Raw genomic sequence first — 26389 nt, forward strand, 5'->3', positions numbered from 1 at the left:
CGGGAGGAGGAATTCCTACAGAATCAGACTTTGAAGGCTACTGGGATTTGATTGCAGGACTTCGACAGGACTGGGGAAAACAGAGACTCCACTCTTGGAGGGCACAAACAAAGTAATGTGCGCATCGGGACCCAGGGGAAGGAGCAGTGGCCCCAGGGGAGACTAGACCTACCTGCTAGTGTTGGAGGCTCTCCTGCAGAGGCGGGGGGAGGCTGTGGCCAAGGACACTGGCAGGGACAAGGACACTTGCAGCAGAAGTTCTGGGAAGTACTCCTTGGCGTGAGCCCTCCCAGAGTCCACCATTAGCCCCACCAAAGAGCCCAGGTAGTCTCCAGTGTTGGGTTGCCTCAGGCCAAACAACCAACAGGGAAGGAACCCAGCCCCACCCATCAGCAGTCAAGCAGATTAAAGTTTTACTGAGCTCTGCCACACCAGAGCAAGTCAGCTCTACCCACCACCAGTCCCTCCCATCAGGAAACTCGCACAAGCCTCTAAGATAGCCTCATCCACCAGAAGGCAGACAGCAGAAGCAAGAAGAACTACAATCCTGCAGCCTGTGGAACAAAAACCACATTCACAGAAAGATAGACAAGATGAAAAGGCAGAGGGCTATGTACCAGATGAAGGAACAAGATAAACCCCCAGAAAAACAACTAAATGAAGTAGAGATAGGCAACCTTCCAGAAAAAGAATTCAGAATGATGATAGTGGAGATGATCCATCGGAAAAAGAATGGAGGCAAAGATCGAGAAGATGCAAGAAATGTTTAACAAAGATCTAGAGGAATTAAAGAACAAACAAACAGAGATGAACAATACAATAACTGAAATGAAAACTACACTAGAAGGAATCAACAGCAGAATAACTGAGGCAGAAGAACGGATAAGTGACCTGGAAGATAGAATGGTGGAATTCACTGCTGCAGAACAGAATAAACAATGAAAAGAAATGAAGACAGCCTTAGAGACCTCTGGGACAACATTAAACGCAACAACATTCGCATTATAGGGGACCCCAAAGGAGAAGAGAAAGGACCCGAGAAAATATTTGAAGACATTATAGTCGAAAACTTCCTTAACATGGGAAAGGAAATCGCCACCCAAGTCCAGGAAGCGCAGAGAGTCCCATACAGGATAAACCCAAGGAGAAACATGCCAAGACACACAGTAATCAAATTGGCAAAAATTAAAGACAAAGAAAAATTACTGAAAGCAGCAAGGGAAAAACAACAAATAACATAGAAGGGAACTCACATACAGTTAACAGCTGATTTCTCAGCAGAAACCCTACAAGCCAGAAGGGAGTGGCATGATATACTTAAAGTGATGAAACGGAGGAACCTACAACCAAGATTACGCTACCCGGCAAGGATCTCATTCATTCGATGGAGAAATCAAAAGCTTTACAGACAAGCAAAAGCTAAGAGAATTCAGCACCACCAAACCAGCTCTACAACAAATGCTAAAGGAACTTCTCTAAGTGGGAAACACAAGAGAAGAAAAGGACCTACAAAAAGAAACCCAAAACAATTAAGAAAATGGTGATAGGAACATACATATCGATAATTACCTTAAACGTGAATGGATTAAATGCTCCAACCAAAAGACACAGGCTTGCTGAATGGATACAAAAACAAGACCCATATATATGCTGTCTACAAGAGACCCACTTCAGACCTAGGGACACATACACACTGAAAGTGAGGGGATAGAAAAAGATATTCCATGCAAATGGAAATCAAAAGAAAGCTGGAGTAGCTATACTCATATCAGATAAAATAGACCTTAAAATAAAGAATGTTACAAGAGACAAGGAAGGACACTACATAATGATCAAGGGATCAATCCAAGAAGAAGATATAACAATTATAAATATATATGCACCCAACACAGGAGCACCTCAATACATAAGGCAAATGCTAACAGCTATAAAAGAGGAAATTGACAGTAACACAATAATAGTGGGGGAATAACACCTCACTTACACCAATTGACAGATCATCCAAAATGAAAATAAATAAGGAAACACAAGCTGCAAATGATACATTAAACATGATGGACTTAATTGATATTTATAGGATATTCCATCCAAAAACAGCAGGTTACACTTTCTTCTCAAGTGCACATGGAACATTCTCCAGGATAGATCACATGTTGGGTCACAAATCAAGCCTCAGTAAATTTAAGAAAACTGAAATCATATCAAGCATCTTTTCTGACCACAACGCAATGAGATTAGAAATGAACTACAGGGAAAAAAACGTAAAAAACACAAACACATGGAGGCTAAACAATATGTTACTAAATAGCCAAGAGATCAATGAAGAAATCAAAGAAGAAATAAAAAATTACCTAGACACAAATGACAATGAAAACACGATGATCAAAAACCTATGGGAGGCAATGAATTCCATTTCCAATGGAAAAAAAGAATCATATGGTCCTGGACAAACAACTCTGATGGTTTACTTAACAGTCACTTAGTACTTCTTCCTTGCTCATAGAACTTTATGATTTTTTTGAGGAGTGAAGCATTCAGCTTTAGTGGATAAATCCTTGTTAGGCTAAGACAGTCATTATCATATCCCTCTTTGCCATGAATTGTCTTATGAATGGTCATATCAATCTGTTTTGGCAAATGAGTAATTAGGGGAAGGCTGTTATTGTGCTTATGAGAATGATATTTTTCTCTGAAAAAAGATAAATATGCATTAGGAAAATGACCATTTGGACTCTTTTTCTGCTTCCTCCTTGTTTTGTGAGAATATGATACTTGGTTTTATAGCAGCCATCTTGTGACCATGAGATCATCATATGCCAATAATGACAAATGGTAGATTAGAAAGAACCAGCAAAGACAGAAAACAGCAACATCAATAGTAACAACAATCACAGCAAAAGAACAATGGGACCTTAACTTGTGGAGTTCCTATAAAGTAAAAAATAAATGCTTTATGTTTATTCTAAAAAAAAAGAACTATGCAAACAAGCTTAAAACTACTTTTTTTGTGCCAGTGCTATATCTGTTTGCAGTTAAGAAATGCAGAATTCAAAGTGATCTCCTAGCTTGTAAGCCAACTGAGATTCATTTTCCCTCTCCTATAATAAAAATGAGTTAATGTGTCAAGAAACTAACTCTAGTAAAGTGAGGTTTAACATTAAAAAAAAAAAAAAAACCTATGGGAGGCAGCAAAAGCAGTTCTAAGAGGGAAGTTTATAGCTATACAAGCATACCTCAAGAAACAGGAAACATCTCAAATAAACAATCTAACCTTACACCTAAAGGAACTAGAGAAAGAAGAACAAACAAAACCCAAAGTTAGCAGGAGGGAAGAAATCATAAAGATCAGAGCAGAAATAAATGAAATAGAAACAAAGAAAACAATAGCAAAGATCAATAAAAGTAAAAGCTGGTTCTTTGAGAAGATAAACAAAATTGATAAACCATTGGCCACACTCATCAAGAAAAAGAGAGAGAGGACTCAAATCAATAAAATTAGAAATGAAAAAGGAGAAGGTACAACAGACACTGCAGAAATACAAATCATCCTAAGAGACTACTACAAGCAACTCTATGCCAATAAAATGGACAACTGGAAGAAATGGACAAATTCTTAGAAAGGTATAACCTTCCAAGACTGAACCAGGAAGAAATAGAAAATACGAACAGACCAATCACAGTAATGAAATTGAAACTGATTAAAAACCTTCCAACAAACAAAAGTCCAGGACCAGATGGCTTCACAGGTGAATTCTATCAAACATTTAGAGAAGAGCTAAAACCCATCCTTCTCAAATTCTTCCAAAAAATTGAGGAGGAAGGAGCACTTGCAAACTCATTCTATGAGGCCACCATCACCCTGATACCAAAACCAGACAAAGATACTACAAAAAAAGAAAATTACAGACCAATATCACTGATGAATATAGATGCAAAAATCCTCAACAAAATACTAGCAAACAGAATCCAACAACACATTAAAAGGATCATACACCACGATCAAGTGGGATTCATCCCAGGGATGCGAGGATTCTTCAATATACGCAAATCAATCAATGAGATACACCATATTAACAAATTAAAGAATAAAAACCATATGATCATCTCAATAGATGCAGAAAAAGCTTTTGACAAAATTCAACACCCATTTAGGATAAAAACTCTCCAGAAAGTGGGCACAGAGGGAACCTACCTCAACATAATAAAGGCTATATACGACAAACCCACAGCAAACATCATTCTCAATGGTGAAAAACTGAAAGCATTTCCTCTAAGATCAGGAACAAGACAAGGATGTCCACTCTCACCACTATTATTCAACATAGTTTTGGAAGTCCTAGCCATGGCAATCAGAGAAGAAAAAGAAATAAAAGGAATCCAAATTGGAAAAGAAGAAGTAAAACTGTCACTGTTTGCAGATGACATGATACTATACATAGAGAATCCTAAAGATGCCACCAGAAAACGACTAGAGCTAATCAATGAATTTGGTAAAGTTGCAGGATACAAAATTAATGCACAGAAATCTCTTGCATTCCTACACACTAATGATGAAAAATCTGAAAGAGAAATTAGGGAAACACTCTCATTTGCCATTGCAACAAAAAGAATAAAATATCTAGGAATAAACCTACCTAGGGAGACAAAAGACCTGCATGCAGAAAAGTGTAAGACACTGATGAAAGAAATTAAAGATAATACCAACAGATGGAAAGATATACCATGTTCTTGGATTGGAAGAATCAATATTGTGAAAATGACTCTACTACCCAAAGCAATCTACAGATTCAGTGCAATCCCTATCAAATTACCGATGGCATTTTTTACGGAACTAGAACAAAAAATCTTATAATTTGTATGCAAGACAGAAAAGACCCTGAATAGCCAAAGCAGTCTTGAGGGAAAAAAACGGAACTGGAGGAATCAGACTCCCTGACTTCAGACTATACTACAAAGCTACAGTAATCAAGACAATATGGTACTGGCACAAAAACAGAAACATAGATCAATGGAACAAGATAGAAAGCCCAGAGATAAACCCACGCACCATGGTCAACTAATCTATGACAAAGGAGGCAGGATATACAATGGAGAAAAGACAGTCTCTTTAATAAGTGGTGCTGGGGAAACTGGACAGCTACATGTAAAAGAATGAAATTAGAACACTCCCTAACACCATACACAAAAATAAACTCAAAATGCATATGAGACCTAAATGTAAGACCGGACACTATAAAACCCTTAGAGGAAAACATAAGAAGAACACTCTTTGACATAAATCACAGCAAGATCTTTTTTGATCCACCTCCTAGAGTAATGGAAATAAAAACAAAAATAAACAAATGGGACCTAATGAAACTCAAAAGCTTTCACACAGCAAAGGAAACCATAAACAAGATGAAAAGACAACCCTCAGAATGGGAGAAGATATTTGCAAACAAATCAAGGGTCAAAGGATTAATCTCCAAAATATATAAACAGCTCATGCAGCTCAATATTAAAGAAACAAACAACTCAATCCAAAAATGGGCAGAAGACCTAAATAGACATTTCTCCAAAGAAGACATACAGATGGCCAAGAAGCACATGAAAAGATGCTCAACATCACTAATTATTAGAGAAATGCAAATCAAAAGTACAATGAGGTATCACCTCACACCAGTTAGAATGGGTATCATCAGAAAATGTACAAACAACAAATGCTGGAGAGGGTGTGGAGAAAAGGGAACCCTCTTGCACCGTTGGTGGGAATGTAAATTGATAGAGCCACTATGGAGAACAGTATGGGGGTTCCTTAAACAACTAAAAATAGAATTACCATATGATCCAGCAATCCCACTACTGGGCATATACCCAGAGAAAACCATAATTCAAAAAGACCCATGCACCCCAATGTTCATTGCAGCACTATTTACAATGGCCAGGTCATGGAACCAACCTAAATGCCCATCGACAGACGAATGGATAAAGAAAAATGTGGTACATATATACAATGGAATATTACTCAGACATAAAAAGGAACGAAATTGGGTCATTTGTTGAGACGTGGATGGATCTAGAGACTGTCATACAGAGTGAAGTAAGTCAGAAAGAGGAAAACAAATATTGTATATTAACGCATATATGTGGAATCTAGAAAAATGGTACAGATGAACCAGTTTGCAGGGCAGAAATTGAGACACAGATGTAGAGAACAAACATATGGACACCAAGGGGGGAAAGTGGGGGGTGGGGGAGATGAATTGGGAGATTGGGATTGACATGTTTACACTGATGTGTATAAAATTTGTGACTAATAAGAACCTGCTGTTTAAAAAAATAAATAAAATAAAATTCAAAAATCAAAAAAAAAGACAAGAAAACCCACAAACGAACACCAACAGAAGAGCGCCCACAGAGACAGAGGGGCAGGCTGGGCACGCAGCACACACCCCTCCAAAGCCCAGCTGCCATCCTTCCGGGAAGGCTGCTTCCTTCAGTGACACCATTAACCACAGGGTCACAGAGTTGAGCCCTCTGTCACCGTAATCAGATTTAAATTCTTAATGAGAACTGGATGAGGGTCAAAGGGGTGGCTGTGATGGAAACCTTATTTATGATGTCCAGGTTCTGGTCCTTTCCCTACTGAGTGTATGAGAACAGCTGAAGCATAACTAGAAGACAGAGCATTTAAAAAGGGAACAAAGTTAACCTATTTGGAGATCCCTCTCCTGGGAAGAGGAAAACTGCTTAGGAGGTGTGATCTTCTTCCATGCCTCTGAATGTCAGTGGAGGGGAAGATACACATTACACCTGCACTTGAGGGTAAGGAAACATTTTCGGAAGCCAACGTACGGTCGGTCCCGTCCGCACATTTTGGTTGCCGGGTGCAGGCCACACCGCCTCAGTCCGGGCCCGTGAGAGATGCCGGCCTTTCTCACCTGCCCACTCTGTCCCTAAGGTCATGTTTGGCATCTTCTCTGGCCACTGATATGCAGGGACTGCAAGCGCTGTTAGAGCTCATGCAGGATCCCACGAAATTCTGTTCCGCAATGTATTCAATCTAGTTGCATTTCCTTCAAATCCATAAATGACAGCCATTATTTCATCCAAATAAAAACACCTCAGGCTCTTTCAACTTTGCTGCATGTCTAAAAATTTTTATAATAAAACACTGGGGGGAAAACACCCCATGGCACCCACATTTCTACATTACTTTCAGGTAGGTCAGAGCAGCAATTAATCTTCCGGGTTTATTTGCAATTCTGAAACCTGCCATGGTTAGAGAGATTTTCCCGATGTGTTATTATGCTTCAGACTATCCGTTATTCCTTCCCCCAGGCAGCCTGTCCTTGTTCAACTTTATTCACATCATCTTCAAGGACCTTTCTCGGGGCCCACAAGCAACTCACACACCTCCCGGCCCAGGGGGTGGCTGCAGCCCTCACTATACGCTACCATTCCAGATGGCACACAAGCGGGGCCACACAGCTCTTCTCCCACCCACGATAATGTCCAGGGAACAACACATCACGACCCTGACAATGACAGGGACCAGAGGCGGCCACAGAGAAGTGCAGACAGCGCTGCTTTAGGCTGAAGGGGGCTCCTCTTACTTTAATTCAAACTGTTTCTGGGTGGGGGGGCTTTGTTTCTCCTTTATCATCAAACAACCAAAATGCATAAAGTTAGCAGAAAACTCTGACCACTGAAACCTGCAAGTCCCTCCTCACAGCTTTCACATGAGACTATTGAGATTTTCTCCTCTTTCTATCCCACTCTGTTTCCTCAATTGCTTCACACTTTAAAGGTTTCTAGAGTTGAGATCACTCATAATTAGCACCTTGTGCAACATTCCAGCTGCCTTGCCAAGATGCCAGGCAAGCTGGGGCCTCTACCTTCCCTTGTTGCCTTCACTCCTCAACAGAGACTGTTTCTAGATTAAAGGGATACTATTTCCTTCTTAGAAGCGTCAGTGCAAATCCCTACGAATCTAGGTTTCCTCCCATAACTATCCCTGAGGAAGCTCTAGTAGTGTTCTTCCTTTCAATTAAGGCAACCACTTGTGTCTTCCTAGTGGCCCGAAGTTCCTGAGCTTTCTTCCTCTATGTCTTGAAAAGGTGTTTCACCACCCAGGCTTCCACCACTAGCACGTGAGTCACAGCAATTCACTTACCTTTCGCTGTTTTCCAAGCGTGTTCACTGAAGCAGGTTTGCCTGTTTGTGGGCATGTGGGGAGGTTAAGGGCACACATCACACGCTACCTCTGAAATAAGGTACTGTGCCCAGCACATCAGCAGATAAAGCTGACGTGAAGCCGAATCCATACAAATGACTTAGTAACTGGGAGGGACACTGGAAACCATACCCCAAAGCCACTTTCCCACCGCAGCCCCGGCTGGCAGAGCCTTGCCCCTGCCGCGGAGGCTGAGAACCCAGACCTGCCCTTCCCCGCGCCCCTGAAGCCAGGGTGTGGGCAGGCACCGCCCTCCTGGCCGAGGGGACTGCAGGGAAGCGGGCTGGGCTGGAGGGACCTTCTGCAAACACTGTTGCCCCGCGAAAGTGAGAGGACACGACACCGCTATCCTGCACGCGTGGGACACCACAGTAGAGGGGCCGGCGCTGGGGGCTGCGGCACACACCTGGCAGCCCAAGGGGATGGCCAGGCCCAGCCAGGAGCCCACCCTGCCCTGACACCACTGTGCGGCTGGAACGCCCTACACTTTGCAATTCCCTGTGTTGTGAGAAAAGAACTCAACAACCCCTGATGTCTAAACCTGAGAGTCAGGCTTTCTGTTACTTGCTGCCAAAGCATCCTAAGTGGAATTCTCAAGTGATGAGGAGGAGGGACAGGAGGGGATAAAGAACAGCAGTTGTCACTTACGAGTCCCTACAGCGTACCGGGCCCTGTGCAAGGCAGCTAATATGAATGATCTCATTACACCATGAAACGGCCCCTCAAGTCCATACTTTTATCTCCACTTTACAAACGAGGAAAGTAAGGGACAAGGAGGTGGAACAGCGTGCCTGAGGTCGCACAGCGGGCTGAGGGCTGGGTACTGAGCGCAGCCATGGACTTCAGGGCCCCAGCGTCCTCCCGGGCTCTGCCGTGCGAACACAGGGCTCCGGGGTGGGGGGGCGGTGGTGGGTCCCAGGCACTGACCTTCTCGGCCTTCTGGTGGAAGACGGACGACATGTCCAGCAAGGTGCTGCGCTCGTCCAGGGCGGCCGCGAACGCCTTCCACTCCTGCTCCAGCTGACTGGCGATCTGCTTGATCTGCTGGGAGGCGTAGTGGCCCGACTCCACCAGGCGGTTGGCCACCGACATGATGCGGTTTATGTTCACGTACACGTTCTGCGAGGGGGGCAGAAAGCGGGGCTGGTCAGGGGAAGGCGCACGGGCTGTCTTCCCAAGAAATGCGGACAGCGCTTGCTGAAAAGTCACATTTTAACAGCAGAATCAGCTGGGGGGTAATAGGACATGTGTTTTGCTATTTGGATTTCCATAAGCCACAGGTACTGGTTTCAGTTTCTATTTTTACAACTGCAAAATTACAGGTCAACTAGCTGGGAGGGATACTGTTAGGCACAAAGCAGTCACACACACAAGTGGGTGCACACAAATGCGCCATGACTCGCTTCTTGGCCTCAAATCCTGAAAAGGGTCCAGATGGCAAGCCGTTACCCAGAACTGCAGGAACCCACCACTGCAGTTTGCAACTAGAAGCCAGAAACTACAAACTATGTACTTAGCCACCAGAGGCTATTTTGTGTGAAAACAAGCTCTCCTTTCTACATAAGCCCAAGTCATCTTTCTGGTGCCAATAGAAAATCTGTAAATGGATTCACATTCACCAAGGAATATGAACTGGGGTACGAACAGAACAGTGCTGTGTTCAAACTTTAAATCACACTTTTCTACTGTGTTGCAATCTCTGTCTTCAAGTCCACTAGCTTGCTACAAAATTAGGGTGCAAGGTTTTAAAAAAAAAAAAGCATTTTTCTTGCAAAAGGAGTTCTCACTGTGGTATTTCCCTTCCCACCTTCAATCCTCTTTAAGGGTCGCACTGCGGCAAAGGCAGAGTGAGGAATGCACACCTTCAACAAATCCCAGGTTGTCGTTCTTCATGTATTCATTATTTATTATTTTTTGTGACGCATCACAACACTGCACCTTGCAATGGGTCTCCCCAAACCGTAGACTTATCTTTGGCTCCTCCAATTCTTGCCCCTAAATCAAATCTAATTATCCAACCTGCCCAAACTCCTCTCCAGTTTTCCTCCTTCCTGCCATGGTCCTCCACTGGCTCGCACTTGGACCCCTACATGAGCCTTGTCACTGTCACCGAGTCTCCAGCCCACCCAAGTAAGCGTCCTAGAGAATGCACTTGTCGTTCTGCCTCTGTACCTTCATTTACTCATTCCTTTCCTCCATTTCTGACCTAAACCTAAACTAGGTGGAGTCGCCTTCATCTGGGTTTAGAAAGCCAGACGCCAGTCTCCGAGGTACTTCTCTGGGCTGCAGGCTCAAATCAGCTACCACACGTCCGGGTGTGTGCAGCGGCAGGGAGGGGGTACTCTGTGAGGCTGTGACAGTCAGTCAAGGCCACAGTCCATGGGGAACTGGCCTCACTGCCTCATGTGGCATTAACGCTCTAACTAGCGTCCTCTAGGTCAAGAGCATCGCCTGCCCTTCTCATATGCATTCTCCCTCTCTGCTGACAGGTGACCACATTCATTAGGTTTTGCTTTCTCTGTGTCCTTAAAGAGGAAAATCCACCCAAAAGGTCTGTTGGGAAGAGCTTCAGCAGATGCCCTCTGTTAGCATCCGGAGAAGAGCTGCCCATCTGGATGGCTCCACTGTGGGGCCCACGGAGGGGGGTCCTTCCCACCTTGATGCTGTTTCAGGGCCCTGGATTACTTTCATCCCCTCAAACACACTGTGCTCCGCACACAGAGGACTGCTCTATGCTTATGCCTCGTCCATACCTCTGTCACTTACCGCAGGAGGAAGGAACCACGTGGCACACAGCCCAAATGAGTGTGTACACAAGCACGGCAACGTACAAACGTACAATTCCCTACGTTAGAAGTACCTCCACCTAGACTCTTACGTCACAGCCTCTAAAAGTACCTGTGACAGGAGAATGAGCGTGACTGTTGCTGTCCCTTAAAATGCTTTCTTAAAAGATTATCAACTTTGCTTACTGATATCTAGTACTTTCATTTTCTTTGTCAAAAAATGTTTAAAACACTGTAGATAGCACAAGAAAGGGCTGAAGGTTAACAGGCCCCGGGGTTCTGCATAAATAAATAACATCCTAGACAGATACTGAGGACTCAGGGAGGTGTTGAGAACCAGGGGCTGGTAGGCTTGGAACGCGCTCCCAATAGCTGTCGCCAAGCCGTGCACAGGGTTACCACATCCTTTTTGAATTAAAATTTTTACTTAGAGAAGTGATAAAAGTATATCATAGAAAAACAGAAAATATACTTAAACCTAAAAAAAATCACCCATACTTCTAAGAGTTTCTTACTTACTATAATATACTAAAAATACTAACAGTATTTTTAATTAGACGATAACATCACTGATAATAACTACCATTTATCAAGTACTTACTTTGTGTTCAGCACTCTGCTTAGTGTCTTACACATACAGAGTAAGTAAAATAATATAACACCCTGTTAGGCAGAGATTATCCCCACTTTAGAGATTAGGAAACCAGGCTCAAAGAGATTAAACAGACTGCCCAAGGTCACGCGGTAAACAAGAGTCAGAATTAAAAACCTCTACATTCATAACACACGCGCCTGTCTTCCACACATGCTTCCTCTTCTGCTGATTCCTAAATGTGTCATAGTAATGCTGGGGGGAGGGAGAGGACCCTTTCTGGTCATTTCTAGTTTTTACAAAATATATTTTAACATTTCCAGTTTTTAAAGTATGTGATATGGTGGGCTGAATGTGCCTTTCAACAGTAGTAGAAGTTTCAGAATATTTTGAAAAATTGATAGGAATTTTTTTAGGAAGAAATTCTTCTAAGACGCTTCCCCTAAAGGCCCACATTTGCGTTCTCCTCACCTCTCCCCAGGCTGAATCATTTAACCCAAAATTCTCTTACCTCAAACTCAAGAACAGTATCAAACTTTTGGGATAGTGTCTATTACAAACATTTTATCGCTGAATCTTATCTTTGAAACTACCCAAAGTGGAGCACTTTGTGGACTGAACTTTAATTAAATGGCATCCTACTGAACTAATTTAAACCAAGACCCCGCCTTCATATCGTTTCAATGCTCTTTAACGCACGTTACAAGGCTAAGAGGGTGAATTCTCATAATTCTGGCTCAAAGTCCACACCACAACTCTGTCTCTAAGGTGAAAATTTCTAGAATAACTCTCTAGAGAAGTAACCATATACCCTACAGAACATATAGCTTTACTGTAGTTATATTAACTCCAAAAATGTAATAAGACTGTTATTTAAAATTCATTGTTGGGTTCTTTTGGGGTGTTTGTTTGCACTGTAGTCTCACAGCAACCCCTGTCTAATCACAACAGGCGCAGGGCATCAAAGGGAGCCAAAGGATTCCAGGCACGGCTGACGTCCAGACCCGACTCCTTCCGTTCATCTTGGGAGGAACGCTCATGTTTGAGGAGAAATGAAGGATGCCCTTGAGGTGAGCAGCAGACTGGCTTATTTCTTCATCGTGAAGGGCAGGCAGCCAGCAAACTGACAGTGGGTTGGTTCGGGAGACTCACTCGGCCTCTGAAAAGCTCTCCGGAGCCCCAGCGGGCTCCCAGGAGGTACAGCACAGAAGCCAGCCTCAAAACCATGCACGTGGAATGGGCCAAGTAATTGGTTCGAGTTTCACTGGTTTGTCTGTTTGCTTGTTTTCGCTTTTGTTTGCTTAAAACTTAAAACAAGCTACGTAAACACTGCTCCCACAGAGAACTTCCCGCACCTGGAGGGCAGCCGCTGCCGCTGAACTGTCAGAAGCCCCTGCATGGGCTCCCGGCAGTGTGCTGGGAATGATCTGTGTAAATACCTCCCGTTTTATACTTTCACAGGCAGGATACCTCTGTTCCCACAGGATCTTACCATGCAGTTCATGGCAAAGTGGTTGTGCTGTGTCTGAAGCTCCATTGCATGAGGATGGCTGGTCCCAATCTCAGTGTAGCTGTTCAGAAACAGGCCCTTGTTGTGCGTGATCCAGTCAAACATCTACCGGAATGAAGAAAGACAACCTGGAATCACTCCAGAAAAAGCAATGACTGATGCGGCTCCCAGCACGGGACCGAACCAAGAAAGAGCGGCGTCTTTCCTCTGACAACCTCTCAGGCGCCAGGGCCCAGAAGATTCTCGACTTCTAACCAGTCAGCAGCTCTGAACTTGCAGGAGCTACAAGGAAATCTTATCTAGTGCGTTCCTTTGACAGATGAGGGACTAAGGAGCAGATAAGTAAAGACAGGTATTCAAATCCCCCAGGCTAATTAAAACTCTAATCTTCTGACTCTCAACCCAGTCTCTCTGCTATACTGAACTACATAATTAGGCACAACGCTCTGCAAAAAAAGAAGACCCATTAGGTGAAGTTACAAACTTACAGGTTTCTGGATGGGCTTTGCTGTGACCACAGATTACTGACAGCAATTCCAATGACTAAAAGATTATGCCCTTTAGTGCAAGAATTAAAAAAAAAAAAAAAAATCCCTGTGCAAAATGCGAACAATAAAATTTACCGTAAAAATAAAAAGAAATAGGGGAAAACTTTAACAATGACATCTCTCTTAAGATTCAATACAGATGCTACCTGGAAAAGGATGTTAATTTCACTGTTCCCAGGAAAACATTTAAGGAAAAAGAAATGATTATCAATTAGCACTGCTTCTGTGATGTGAATGAGACTTCCAGGGACAGTCACCTGTTTGTCTAGTAATTGAAAGGAAGATTTTCTAGTGTCTTTGACAAGGCACTACAGTTGAACCTTGAACAACACGGGGTTTGAACTGCACAGGTCTACTCATACGCAGATACTTTTCAACAAATGAGTACCTATATTTTCATTTTACACATCTTTAAATTAACTAAGTGCGGGGAAAAGCTGCGTTCAACTAGAGATCACGACATATGGAATCCAAAGGACTAGAGTTGGAGTCCTGATTCTACCCAAACTGCTCCAGCTTGCTCTCCTCGGGTGAGTCATTTATCAGTTCCTTTGTCCTGGACGCAGAGAGAGCAGTCTGGATTTTCCACGGCACAAAGCGTCACCATGCCTACCCCCGTGTTGTTCAAGGGTCAGCTGTACTTTAAACATAAAGAGAGGTTAAAAGCTTACCAAATAATATTACTGGAAAACAGCGGTGGATTGTCACCTTTCAAAAGGTCCTTTTATATCAAAGATTTTTAATGTTTTTTAACTTTACAAAAAATGTTCCTGTCCGTGAAAAAAAATTCAGTGAGCTCAAATTAAGAGGGATCAATTCACTCATGTTCACGGCTTGCAACGTATTCCTGTAAATAAGCGTCCTGCTTTCACGTTGCTGAGACAGACAAGAGCTCACTTTGGCCAGTTGGTTTGACTGGAGCACGATAAGGAAACATGAAACCGTAAGTAATTATTGCCTCTATTTCCCAGAAGCTATTATTTTTAATTCATTACTCGCCTTTTATTGTAAAAACATGCTCAACAGTAGATCTGAAGGGTGTTTTCGCACTGGCTTTTATGAGTGGAAGAGCAGTTATTAGAAAAATACTCACATGGACTACTACTGCTTTCAATAATATATCGTACTAAGTTTTCACTCTTTTAATTGAAAATATTCTCGTCTATCTTACAGGCATTCTAAACCAAACTATTAGTAATAAGCAACTCTAAGTTTCTAGAAGAGCTCTGCATTGCACAGTGAGTAGCACCGGAAAGCAGACTGAGGGCTGATCTCTGAACCGACACTGCTGGTCTCCCCCCGACGCCATGCGAGTAGCTTACCCTTCCCCAGCCCTTTCACTCTGCCCTTTCTCCTGACCAAACCAGCCTCGGCTGCTGAGACCCAAGCATCCAGGAAGCCTCCCTCCGTGGCGCATTTCAGCATCCCTCCCCCGCCTTTTACCTTCTCAGCATCCTGTTCAAACAGCCTCAGCTGAAAGCACTGGTCCAGCTTCAGCTTCCTCACGTGCCACATCTGATGCAGGTGCTGCCGCGTTGAATGCAGCCTGTCCAGCATGGCGGACACCTTGGGCAAGAGGCTCTGCAGGTCTGCGTTGCCTGACCCCGAGTTCTTCTTGGGAAAGCTGTCACTGCTCTGAATCCTCTGCAGCAGCTTCTGTCCCTCTAAATCCAAGTCCTCTATGGGGGCCTTAATCACCTTCTTCTTCAGCTGGGAATGTTCCTCGATCATATTCCGAGCCCCCTCCAAATCCTGAGGCAACTCCTTCTTAGCTAGGATGTCCTGAAGTTCCTCCAGCCGAGACAGCATGTGGGTGGCATTGCTAATGTAGTCTTCAAAAGCAACTCGGATTTCAATCCATTCTTCATGGTTGTATTCCAGGCAGCCGTCAAATTCGGGCGTTAGCTGAGAAGGGTCAACTACTTTGGTAAGGCCTTCTAAAGAGACCATATTTGTCTTAAGGGGAAAAAAAATCATGTATGAGAAGATGAACCAATCTTATACCGTCTTATCATAATGCAGTTTGCAATGCTTAATCACAGATTTTCAAACTTAAAGCAAGTAATCCATTTACAGAAAACGTAACATACCTTGTTCTGGCCCCATAAAAACAAATGTAAATGAAAGAGGCATTAGTACAGTCAGTGAACGACAAATCCATTAGAGCAACACATATATGTTAGTTGCAATACCCAAAATTATAGAATCATATGAATTTCAGGACAGCTAAAGATATTAGATTTCTTTCCAAGAATGCGGAAATTAACCCACTATCTTAGGCACATTAGAATATGAATGGCTTTTTTTTAAATGTAGAAAATACACAAGGGTTAGCAAGAAAGCTGGCAGAAGCTCTCCTCTCAAAGTTGGAGAGAGGGAACGCTTCATTCACTGCAATAATCGGTAGCGATTCTGAGCAGTACAAGTGTTGTATTCAATAACATCATCGACTACATTCCAATCTAACAAAGTTTTAGTCAATTACAACCTGAGCAAGAAATCTTCATCTCATCCTATCAGAAGATGACGCGGTTAATATTAGTATTATGCCTCAAGGAAAACATAACTGGGGGTGAGGCGGGGGGAGTTAAATATGAAGACAAAGGAAAAGGAAAAAGATGTGTGGCCTAGAACCAAAAGATAAAACAGAGAAAGGCTCGTTTAGCCCCATCTCTGTCACCTCCAGCCTTAGAGAAACCTACAACTGTATCTCTATGCTGTTTGGCATAAGAAATGGCAAAAGGCAGCAGAGTGAGAAAGAGGGGCAGCTCCTACTCCAGCACTTTTGCCTGAAGTGTGACTGTAGGTTCATCCCTGTCTCGTCTGCCCAGACTTTAATAATGTCCATGGAGACAATCACTTCACAGACAGAAGCACGTGATAATGTACAGACAAGTTCAATAGAAAAGCCAGTGCAGGAAAAACTTTTAAAGGCCCAGAGGGAAAGATCACAATTAGACACGCAAAAACCTGCATACATTATACCACCACATCGCTATTTCTGCTTAAAACGTGTACCATTAAATACAACACACTCTACATTCTGCGTCAAGTGAATAACTAATATAATATCCAACAAACTGTCCTCCAAAATCACTTCTTCTTGTGTGTGAAGATAAAGGCTTACTGGTTTCACCTTTCATCTAAACCTCTTGGGTGTAGTTTCAAATTCAAATTAAAACTAAATTCAGATTTCAGGTTGCAAATCAGTACCATGGATTGAGAAATTTTAAAATGCAAGTAATGTACCCATGAAAAGACACTGAAAAGTGTAACATGTAACATAAAGTTTAAGAATTAATATTGTGTGGTATGTTTAATACTATTATTGTTGTTAACCTTGAAATATGTGAATACATTCACTGAAACCTAATGTTTGGGCAAAGTGGCTAGAAGAAGCGATCTAGTCAACTAAAAATTATTATAATTTATTGTTAGAAAATACTTAGATTTTATTACAGAATATGGCATGAATCAAGTTTCCAGCTGGCCAGAATACTTTCTCCCCATAACCATATGATGAACCCAATTTCATCAAAGCCTTGTCAGAACCCTGGTAGCTTAAGGAGAGCAGTTTCCAGGGGAAAGGAGAGTAAGTCAGCTGGCTGAGGTCTGTTTTACACACTATCTGAAAGACAACGACCTTGTGTGCTAATTGAATCCAGAGCCCCACATAGGTTTTCAAGGAACCTCTCCCTTTTCATAAACAAGAGACCTGATGTGTGAAATACATGGCACACCGTCCTCTCCAGGACATGATGAAAAGTCCGTCTCTCCCACACATTTTCCTCAGGAAATGTGAAGTTGGGCATTTCTCCCTAACATTCCCTTATTTCCAAGGCTGAGGTAACGATGATGACTCTGAAGCCACCTAAAGCCACTTGCACTGAACAGTAAAGCTATTTTATCCCGTGAAGTGAAAGGAAACAGGCTTCTCTTTCTAGGACACACGCTTTACACCCCAGTAGCCCCATTACCCAGAAACAAGAGGCCTGGAACCTAAACCCTCCATGGGCAAAACACCCACTGGGATAAGGCGAGAAACAAGCCTAATTGTGTTATTTTACACAATAACTAATTTTGCATGTCATATGTACGTCAGATATGCAGTTCTTGTTGAATACGTGGTTTTTAAAAATCTATAACCAGCCTAAAATGATGACGTTAAAGCTGTTAATAAACCACACCTACTGGTTTAGTTGGTCTGGCTACACAGGGAAGTTACCTCAAATTCAAATTTAGAACTGCCAAAATTAGTCCTCTGTTTCTGCCAAAAGTTGTCTGGCTTGATTATCAGTGCAACGTGAATGCAGCAGGGGAAGGACTCCTGCAATATCTTCAGCAGAGGCTTGATAGAGTCCCACTTGGACCCACGCATGTCCACGATCACCGTGAATCCTCGCTTGCAGACTTCTTCACTGCAGAGAAAGAAAGGACAGGCTGAAACCACGCAATTCACGCCACTTTTTCTGGTCTGAGTCCTGCTGGGCAAGGCCGATTCTGCTTCCGTCCTCCTGCTGCCTGCGGGGCACCTCCCTCCACCCACCGCCTGGCTGGCCGGCACTTGTGCCCAGGGAGCTGGCGGACGAGAGATCATTACAGAAAGAGCTTAGGTCTCACCCGTGGTCCTCACCCTCCCTGGTACCTTAACAGAGCAGACTGACTATTCACGCACAGGGTTCAACCTCAAAAACCTTCAAACATTTTCTCTTGTGTCCACGGTTTTGCATCTTGCCTTCTCTTTAGGAGAAGAGCAATGACCGTCCTGCCCATTTCTCTGGTCTTTTGTGCGTTAACTGATCACACATGCTGTCTAGTAACTGTTAGGGCCACTAAACAGCAGGGACAGAACCCCAGCAGCACGCGCAGAGCAGTGAACAGCAGTCACGCGGACTCTGGGGTCACAGGAGCTGACACCACCTCCACCGGCGTGTTGGTGATAGCAGGAGTTTTTGAATGTCCCAGTTTATTCCCCTGAACTTGTCCCAGGCCCCTGAGCTACCTCAGAAGTTCTCAGGTGTGGTCCACCCGCCCCCGGGGATCCTTGGCACCCTTCTGGCTGGGTCTGTGGAGTAAAATCTAGTAATACTGAGACTTGTCTATCTTTTTCAGCTGGTGGCGCACAGGCCACATTGGACACTGCTGGCTCTTAGCACAAGTCAAGGCAGGACTAGGAGTCACGTATTCTTCCTCTCCACGTTCTAGCTGTTAAAACAAAAGAGCCAGTTTCTCTTAAGAATGTCCTCGATGAAGAAATAAAAATTATTAACTTTATTATATCTCAACCTCTGAGTACACGGGAAATATATAGAAAGCACATCTGCAATAAAGAAAAAACAGAAGTCAGAGTGTTCATAAACATGGGTTAAAAATCCATAGTCTCCCTTCACACTACATACAAAAATAAACTCAAAATGGTTTAAAGACTTAAATGTAAAACATGACACCATAAAACTCCGAGAAGAGAACAGAGGCAAAACATTCTCTGACATAAATTGTAGCAATATTTTCTTAGATCAATCTCCCAAGGCAAAAGAAACAGAAGCAAAATGGTGGTGGGATGAACTGGGAGATTGGGATTGACATATATACACTACTATGTATAAAACAGATAACTAGTGAGGATCTACTGTATAGCACAGGGAACTCAGTGCCCTGTGATGACCTAAATGGGAAGGAAATCTGGGAGGGAGGAGATATATGTATATTATACATATAGTTGATTCACTTTGCTGTACAGCAGAAACTAACACAACATTGTAAAGTAACTATACTCCAATAAAAAAAAAAACAACACCTAAACAAATGGGACCTAATCCAACTTAAAAGCTTTTGCACAGCAAAGAAAACCATCAGGAAACCGAAAAGACAACCTACAGAATGGGAGAAAATATTTGCAAATGATGTGACTGACAGGGGTTAATATCCAAAATATACAAACAGCTCATACCACTCAATATCAAAAAAACAAACAACCGAATCAAAAAAAAAAAGGGCAGAAGACCTAAATACACATCTCTCCAAAGAAGACATACAGCTGGCAACAGGCAGATGAAAAGATGTTCAACATCACTAATTACTAGAGAAGTGCAAATCAAAACTACAATGAGGTATCACCTCACGCCGGTCAGAATGGCCATTATCAAAAAGTCTACAAATAATAAATGCCTGAGAGGGTGTGGAGAAAAGGGAACCCTCGTACACTGTTGGTGTGAATGTAAACTGGTACAGCCTCTATGGAGAACAGTATGGAGGTTCCTCTAAAAACTAAAAGTAGAAATACCATACGACCCAGCAATCCCACTCCTGGGCATATATCCAGTGAAAAGTGAAAACTTTAATTAAAAAATATACATCTCCCCCAATGTTCATAACAGCACAATTAACAATAGCCAAGACAAGGAAACAATCTGAGTGACCATCAACAGACAAACTGGGTTAAGAAGATGTGGTACATACACACAATGGAATATTACTCAGCCATAAAAATGAAGGAATATTGTCATTTGCAGCAACACTGACGGACCTAGAGATCATCCTACTAAGTGAAGTAAGTCAGATAAAGACAAACATTATATGATATCACTTATATGTGGAATGTAAAAATAATACAAATGAATCTATATACAAAACAGAAACAGACTCACAAACATAGAAAACAAATTTATGGTTACCAAAGGGAAGGGGGTCGGGGGGAGGGATAAATTAGGAGTTTGGGATTAGCAGGTACAAACTACTATACATAAAATAGATCAGCAACAAAGATTTACTAGCACAAGGAACTACATTCAATATCTTGTAATAATCAACAATGGAAAGTAATCTGAAAAAAATATACCTAACTGAATAATTTTGCTGTACACCTGAAACTAACACAATATTGTAAAGCGACTGACTACACTTCAAAAATTTTTTAATAAAAAATGTCTAAAAATAAAGTGAGACCATTATAGACAGGAAAAAAAAATCCATAGTCTCACCTAAATTTAAGTCGAAATTAAAACCCATTTCACACTCTCTCGCATGAGCTGACTCCCCTACCTTCTCCCTTCCCCCGCCTCCCTGCCCTCCCCACTCCCTCACACGCCATTCCTTTCCTTATCTTTTGATTCATACCAGTAGAGCAACGGACACTCCAAGTTCCTATGACAACTGCATCAGTGTAAGAGGCATACTCCCAAAAACATTGCAAAAAAGTCTGTGGGGACAGAACCCGAGTAGGTGGCGGTTCACAGTCCTAGGAACACAGTCCTGAAAGCCCCAAGGAGAAAACAGACTGATCCAACACACCGGCTTATCACCCCAGTGTGGAAAGCTGCGAGGAGTGATCTGATTAACTTCTGTATGAACGTGAACTGAAAAACAGTTAACACTTGGCTCAACACCCCTCGTGCTGTCACTCCTCCGGTCTCAAGTAGGTCCTGGGCCACGATCCAGGGAGCGTCTCGGGTCTCCTTCACAAATCCTTAGAGGTAGCTGGGCACTCCCAGAAATGTTTCCTAAAATCCCCCAAGTCACTGAAATGAAGCATTCTGAACTTCCTCGGGTTCTAAAGGAGCTTGCCATCCTGCAAGAGTCCATTCAGTAGAAACTTCTGGGCTCCAGAGCTCCCTGGGGCTGGACCTGCCTGAGCAGGAGGACGTCGGATGTCTGCTGCCCAGCTGGGACCTTGTGCTCCAGACTCTCACGTTCTGCTGCCGTGCACCAAAGACAGCAGGCTGTCAAGCAGTAAGTTCTGCTGTTGTATGAGCCGCTGTTTGGTGCCTGCGCTTTAAGCATCCGTCTTCCCCTACCAAGCTAAATTCTCCGGCAGCCTTTCTCCTCACATAGCCCTACACAGTGTGTACATAAAACTACAAAGCCCCTCCACTTGACAGGGCTTAGAAGGAATCCTGAATAACTCCAGGCTTAACAAGAGGAACAAGCTGGAGAGAGACACAAGCAAAAGGTGCCCTGAGCTTACACCGTTTACGGAAGGATTAACCAGTCACCTGCCTCCGCCATCCAACTGTTCCCACCGGTGACTTCCAAGTAAAGCAAGCAGCACACCAACTGGGCTGGGAGTGCACATCGTTTGCACCCATCTGTCTTTATCAAGTTAAAAGCCACGCATTATTAAGAAAGCAGTGACTTGCAAACATTACCAAAGCCAGCTCTATTTCTGAGCATCTAATGAACAAGTACAGCTGCTACAGAAGGGCTCCGTGCCATGCTCTTCCTTCAAGACACTGCTCACTGGAAAGTGTGACTTATTAACCAGGTATTTTAGCAGTTTTACCTAAGAGCCTCATTTTAGCTGTGAGATTTTTTAAAATGTAGATAAAATTAAGGTCCTTTTTCAATTCAGGTGTCTAAAAAAGAAAAACTCTCCTTTCTTCAGTTCCTAGATGAAGAAGGTACCTTTTTATATGAATGTTCATGAATGAATCAACTCAAAAGTTTCACATTATTTCATTGGTGACAAAAGAGAGCCAGAGTGGTTTATCCATTTAGTTGCTATAAATCATTCTAAAGAAGCCAAAACGTTCTAGAACATAATGAGTATAATTCAAAAGAGCAATAAACACCTAGAGATGCACCAAGACTAACGTGATTATCATTTCTGTGCAGGAGTCCCAATTACACCATGAAGAAGTTCCGCTATGACTTTTCTCCTACACATAAAGGAAAAGTTCCCTTGCAAATTAATCATATGAAAACCAATCTATTATTCTAATTTTTTTTTTTTTTTTAAGGAAGGGAGAGGGGAGGGAAGGTGGCCCAAACAACAGTACTCAAAACTAGTCACCACTCTCAGATCACATTATGTTTAACTCTGGGGGCCACATTTTAAGAGGCAAAGACAATCAGGAGGCCACGCAGAAAAAAACAGACAAGATAATCTGGTTCTAGAACACACGGCAGAAAGAAAAACAACTGAAGGAAAGTCGAAGAGCAAATACGAAAGATGGACATTACTGTACTACTTCTGAGACAGTTACCATGAGTCAGACACTGTGCTGGGCATGTACATAAATAATCTTACTTAATACAGTGATCCGAGAAGTACAGATTACTATCACATCTCGTAGATCAGAAAACCCATAAAATTAAGTAAGCAGGTCAGTCCGTCTGACTCTGACCCCCAAGCTTTCCCGGATGGCACACTTCTCCAAACCTGGGAATGTGTAGCCCTGTAACTGTCTGGCTGTGGGGCAGCCAGCGGCTATCATCACATCGCAGAAAACATCGACAGTGGTGGACAGAGAAAGGAGTCCCACAGGACACCCTCCCCCTGCCCCTCCCACTGCCCAGGACTGTGTATTTCACTCTGAAACTGTAACAACAAATTATAGACTCAGAAATAAAGAACAAGCGAACCCACAAGTCCCAAAAAATTCACACACCATTAATCTCCTGACGATGATCATTGATCCCACCGTTTGGCTAAAACAAGAGCGCTTCCACCTCTGCAGGCTCCCTGGAAGCACTGAGGCTCTCTGTCAGTCGCTGTAGGACCTGCGGTGGACCTGGAGAGGACTCTTTTTGTGGCCACTTCTATTTGGACCACTGTGAAACCTTCCTCCACTATCACTTGGTAAACGCATCATTTACATACAAATTAATCCCGTCTCTCTCATTTGCTCATTAACCAAGAACAAGAAACTGGCATTGCCTGTCACTTGAAATTGTAAATACAAAAGCAAATCCAGGCAATGAAATGAACTGACTGTGTTCAGTGCTTGGAGGGTTACACTACACACTGAAGAACTTATGAGAGAAATGAGAGAATATTTGGGATTTGCTATATTTTCTTGGGAAAGTAGACAAGATGGGCAGAATCCAATAATCACTGGAGCTGGATGATGGGCCCGTGGGTGTTTGCTTCTCTCTAGTTTTGTTTACACTCACGATTCCCAGGACAAAGTTTTGGATTTTTTTTTTCAGTAGGTCATCCAGATGATTCAAAATATACCTGAATCGATTTTTTTTATGATATCAATGAAAAGAAAAGTAATTTTTTTATATTTATAATCAATATGGATTTCAAAACCAGAAAGCAAGTTGCCGAAGTTATATACAGAATTCCAACGATGTAAATGTTTTCTAAAAGATCACCTGGGTGAAATTCAACTTGTGTTTCATTAAACTATACACCAAGCATCATTATGGATGGCAGGGATTTGTTTTTTCACATCATCGTCTGTATCTATTTCTTTTTCATCATTAGCACAGCACATGGTACACAGTAAGAGCTCAGTAAGTAGTGGCTGTAAACTATGTTGTTATTTATGTGACAGTGAGTAGTAAATAACTTCTAAAACTCTTTCCAACTCTGTGATTTCAACAGTTCAACAGGCCAAGAAAATATCACAGCAAGAGGAAAGGGAAAACTTTTCCACATATTTAAGCAGGGGCCTGTTAATATGTTACTGATGATTTGATGTAATAGCTTTCCCACAAAGGATACCCTACAGAAAAACCCAAGAACTCCCTCTGAAGCTCAGACCATCGACGCCAAAGCTGACCTTCCTCAGCCACAGTGAGGATGGGTTGCCAGAGGACAGTGCTGTTTCCCTGGCTGGTGTCAACCCAAAGAGGTCGGCGGAGAGTCACAAGACCTGCACCGTGGGTGATCTGTTACACTTACCTCAAACTTTAGAATCCATTACGCTGGACGATCTTTTATTATTTTCTTGCACAACATGTTCCTTACGGTTACTCTTTAGTCTATATTATGACCGAGCGTCCTTTTTCACGCGCTCGTTTAGTCTCCTAGGAAATCCCTCTTCACTGCCGCACGTCAGTCGTGCCCTGCTTTAGCACACCCCCTTCTGGGGTGAGAGTACCTCTTCCTCACAGGAGGTCCTGCTCCAACCCCGGGCACACAGCCACCTCTTATGCCAGGCCTGGCTGTATGCTTGGATTATATCAGAGCAGTATTTTGTTTTCCAAAAATTAATCTTAACCATTAAATGGATTATATCAGAGCAGTATTTTGTTTTCCAAAAATTAATCTTAACCATTAAATGGAGATGTTAATGTGGGGGGAAGGGGACGGTTTCCTCTACCAGTTGTCAGCTCACTCTGTAGGTAAAACCTCAGTAATATGTTTCTAGAGCAGAAGTGAAGATGCCAGACTCCTCAAGTACACACACTGGCCAACTGCTGTTAACGGTTCCTCACTTCAGGGCTCTCCAGAAAATAAAGCCTTGCCTGTTCCTTGTGTTCCTCGGCGTCTACGCTAAAAATCGCCCTGGCTGTCACTAGCGGGTCGCAGATTGAATGAGAGTTCCCACACTCGATGTCCTGGCACATTAGCTGGTAGGGATTCTGAATGCCCTGCAAAGTTCACGCTACAAATCAACCGAATACTTCCCAAGAACTGAAGCACAGCACAGAGCCAGAAAGGTCCTCTTGGAAACCACACTTCTTGGTGAGCCTCCGGCCCACCAGGCCTCGGTTATCAGGATCGGGCCTCGGTGATCAGGATCGTCTCTGCTTCAGCTCCACCTCGGGCACCACATCCCAAGGTCCCAGCCCAGTGGCCAAGCCACCCCCATCGTCACCACACAAGGCTCCTCACTCAGAACACTGCCCTTCTCGGCCCCGCACCCAGGAGGGTCACAACAGGAAAATACGGAGAAAGGTCACGATTTTAACTTGACAGCACTTTGATTAGAATCCAGGCTCCTGTGGGCTGTTTCCTGGGGAGTGTGTGCAGCGCTGCACCTCTGGGACGGGGACCAGCCACGACCACGCGGGACTCACCTGGGGATACAGGCCAGGTAGGAAATGAGCCTCCGGAGGTCCTCCTGCCGTATCCTGTCATGATTGCTGCGGGCCGGGAAGGTTAGGATGGGACCCCCACGCTTATCTCTGCCACCTGGAAACAAACATGTGGAAGAGGCTCAGACAGAAACAAGAGGAAACAGGGCTCTATAGGCCACTGGGCACCCAGCATCGCAGCCCGCCCACCCACCAACTCTCGCGAAGCTGTGCCCCCAGCCCTCCTGGCCCGGCAGGACCCCGTGAAAGGCCGGCGCCCCTGGCTCCCCTGAGACAGGCAGCAATGCCATCCCTCCCAGGACACCGGCGACAAAGTTTGAGTTTTGCACACCACATGCAAGGTATCACAGAAGGCCTTGGCTCTTTCTTCCAGTGTTTGTTCCCTCCTTTATTCAGTTTCATGTTTGGAGAGAAAAAAAGGTTTCATGTATACGTGCTTCCATCACCTTAAACTCCCACCTCCGGGGACTTCCCTGGTGGCACAGTGGATAAGACCCTGCGCTCCCAATGCAAGGGGCCCAGCTTCGATCCCTGGTCAGGGAACTAAATCCCACATTCATGCTGCAACTAAGGAGCTTGCCACCCGCAACTAAGGAGCTTGCCGGCCACAACTAAGGAGCCCGCCGGCCACAACTAAGGAGCCCAAGTGCTGCAACTATGACCTGGCACAACCAAATAAATAAATAAATATTTAAAAAAAAAACAAACCACCTCCTCACGCCCTCTCTCTCTCTCTGTCTCCCTCTCTCTCGCTCCTCCACACTGTCCCCTCTCCTTCCCTCCCCTGCACTCTCAGCTCTCTCTTTGCTACCAACCAAATTGGGCTTTAATTCATGAAAGGGAAAAGACAGGAATGTTCTTCAAACTCTGCGCTGATGGCTACTTTATATAATCTGGGATCCAGGGCACCTTCCCCTCTCAAGGGCAGTACCTGACCCCTGTGGTCAAGCTTCCCCACTCTCTCACACA

General features: G+C 43.5%; 1 protein-coding gene across 6 annotated transcripts in view; it reads right to left on the reverse strand.

The window, feature by feature from the left end:
• Positions 1 to 26389, reverse strand: part of TRIO (trio Rho guanine nucleotide exchange factor) — a 373890-nt gene that overhangs the window by 200262 nt on the left and 147239 nt on the right. For all 6 annotated transcript variants that reach the window (XM_082458354.1, XM_082458353.1, XM_082458351.1 and 3 more), the window contains exons 3-7: positions 25403 to 25517; positions 17877 to 18069; positions 15095 to 15607; positions 13086 to 13208; positions 9143 to 9334 (exon numbers count right to left, since the gene is read on the reverse strand). In XM_082458354.1, the coding sequence (XP_082314480.1) occupies positions 9143 to 9334; positions 13086 to 13208; positions 15095 to 15607; positions 17877 to 18069; positions 25403 to 25517 (1136 nt within the window). The remainder of the gene's footprint in view (positions 1 to 9142; positions 9335 to 13085; positions 13209 to 15094; positions 15608 to 17876; positions 18070 to 25402; positions 25518 to 26389) is intronic.

Source organism: Balaenoptera physalus (assembly GCF_965194825.1).
Source record: "Balaenoptera physalus genome assembly, chromosome: 3".
Classification (NCBI taxonomy): Eukaryota; Metazoa; Chordata; class Mammalia; order Artiodactyla; family Balaenopteridae; genus Balaenoptera; species Balaenoptera physalus.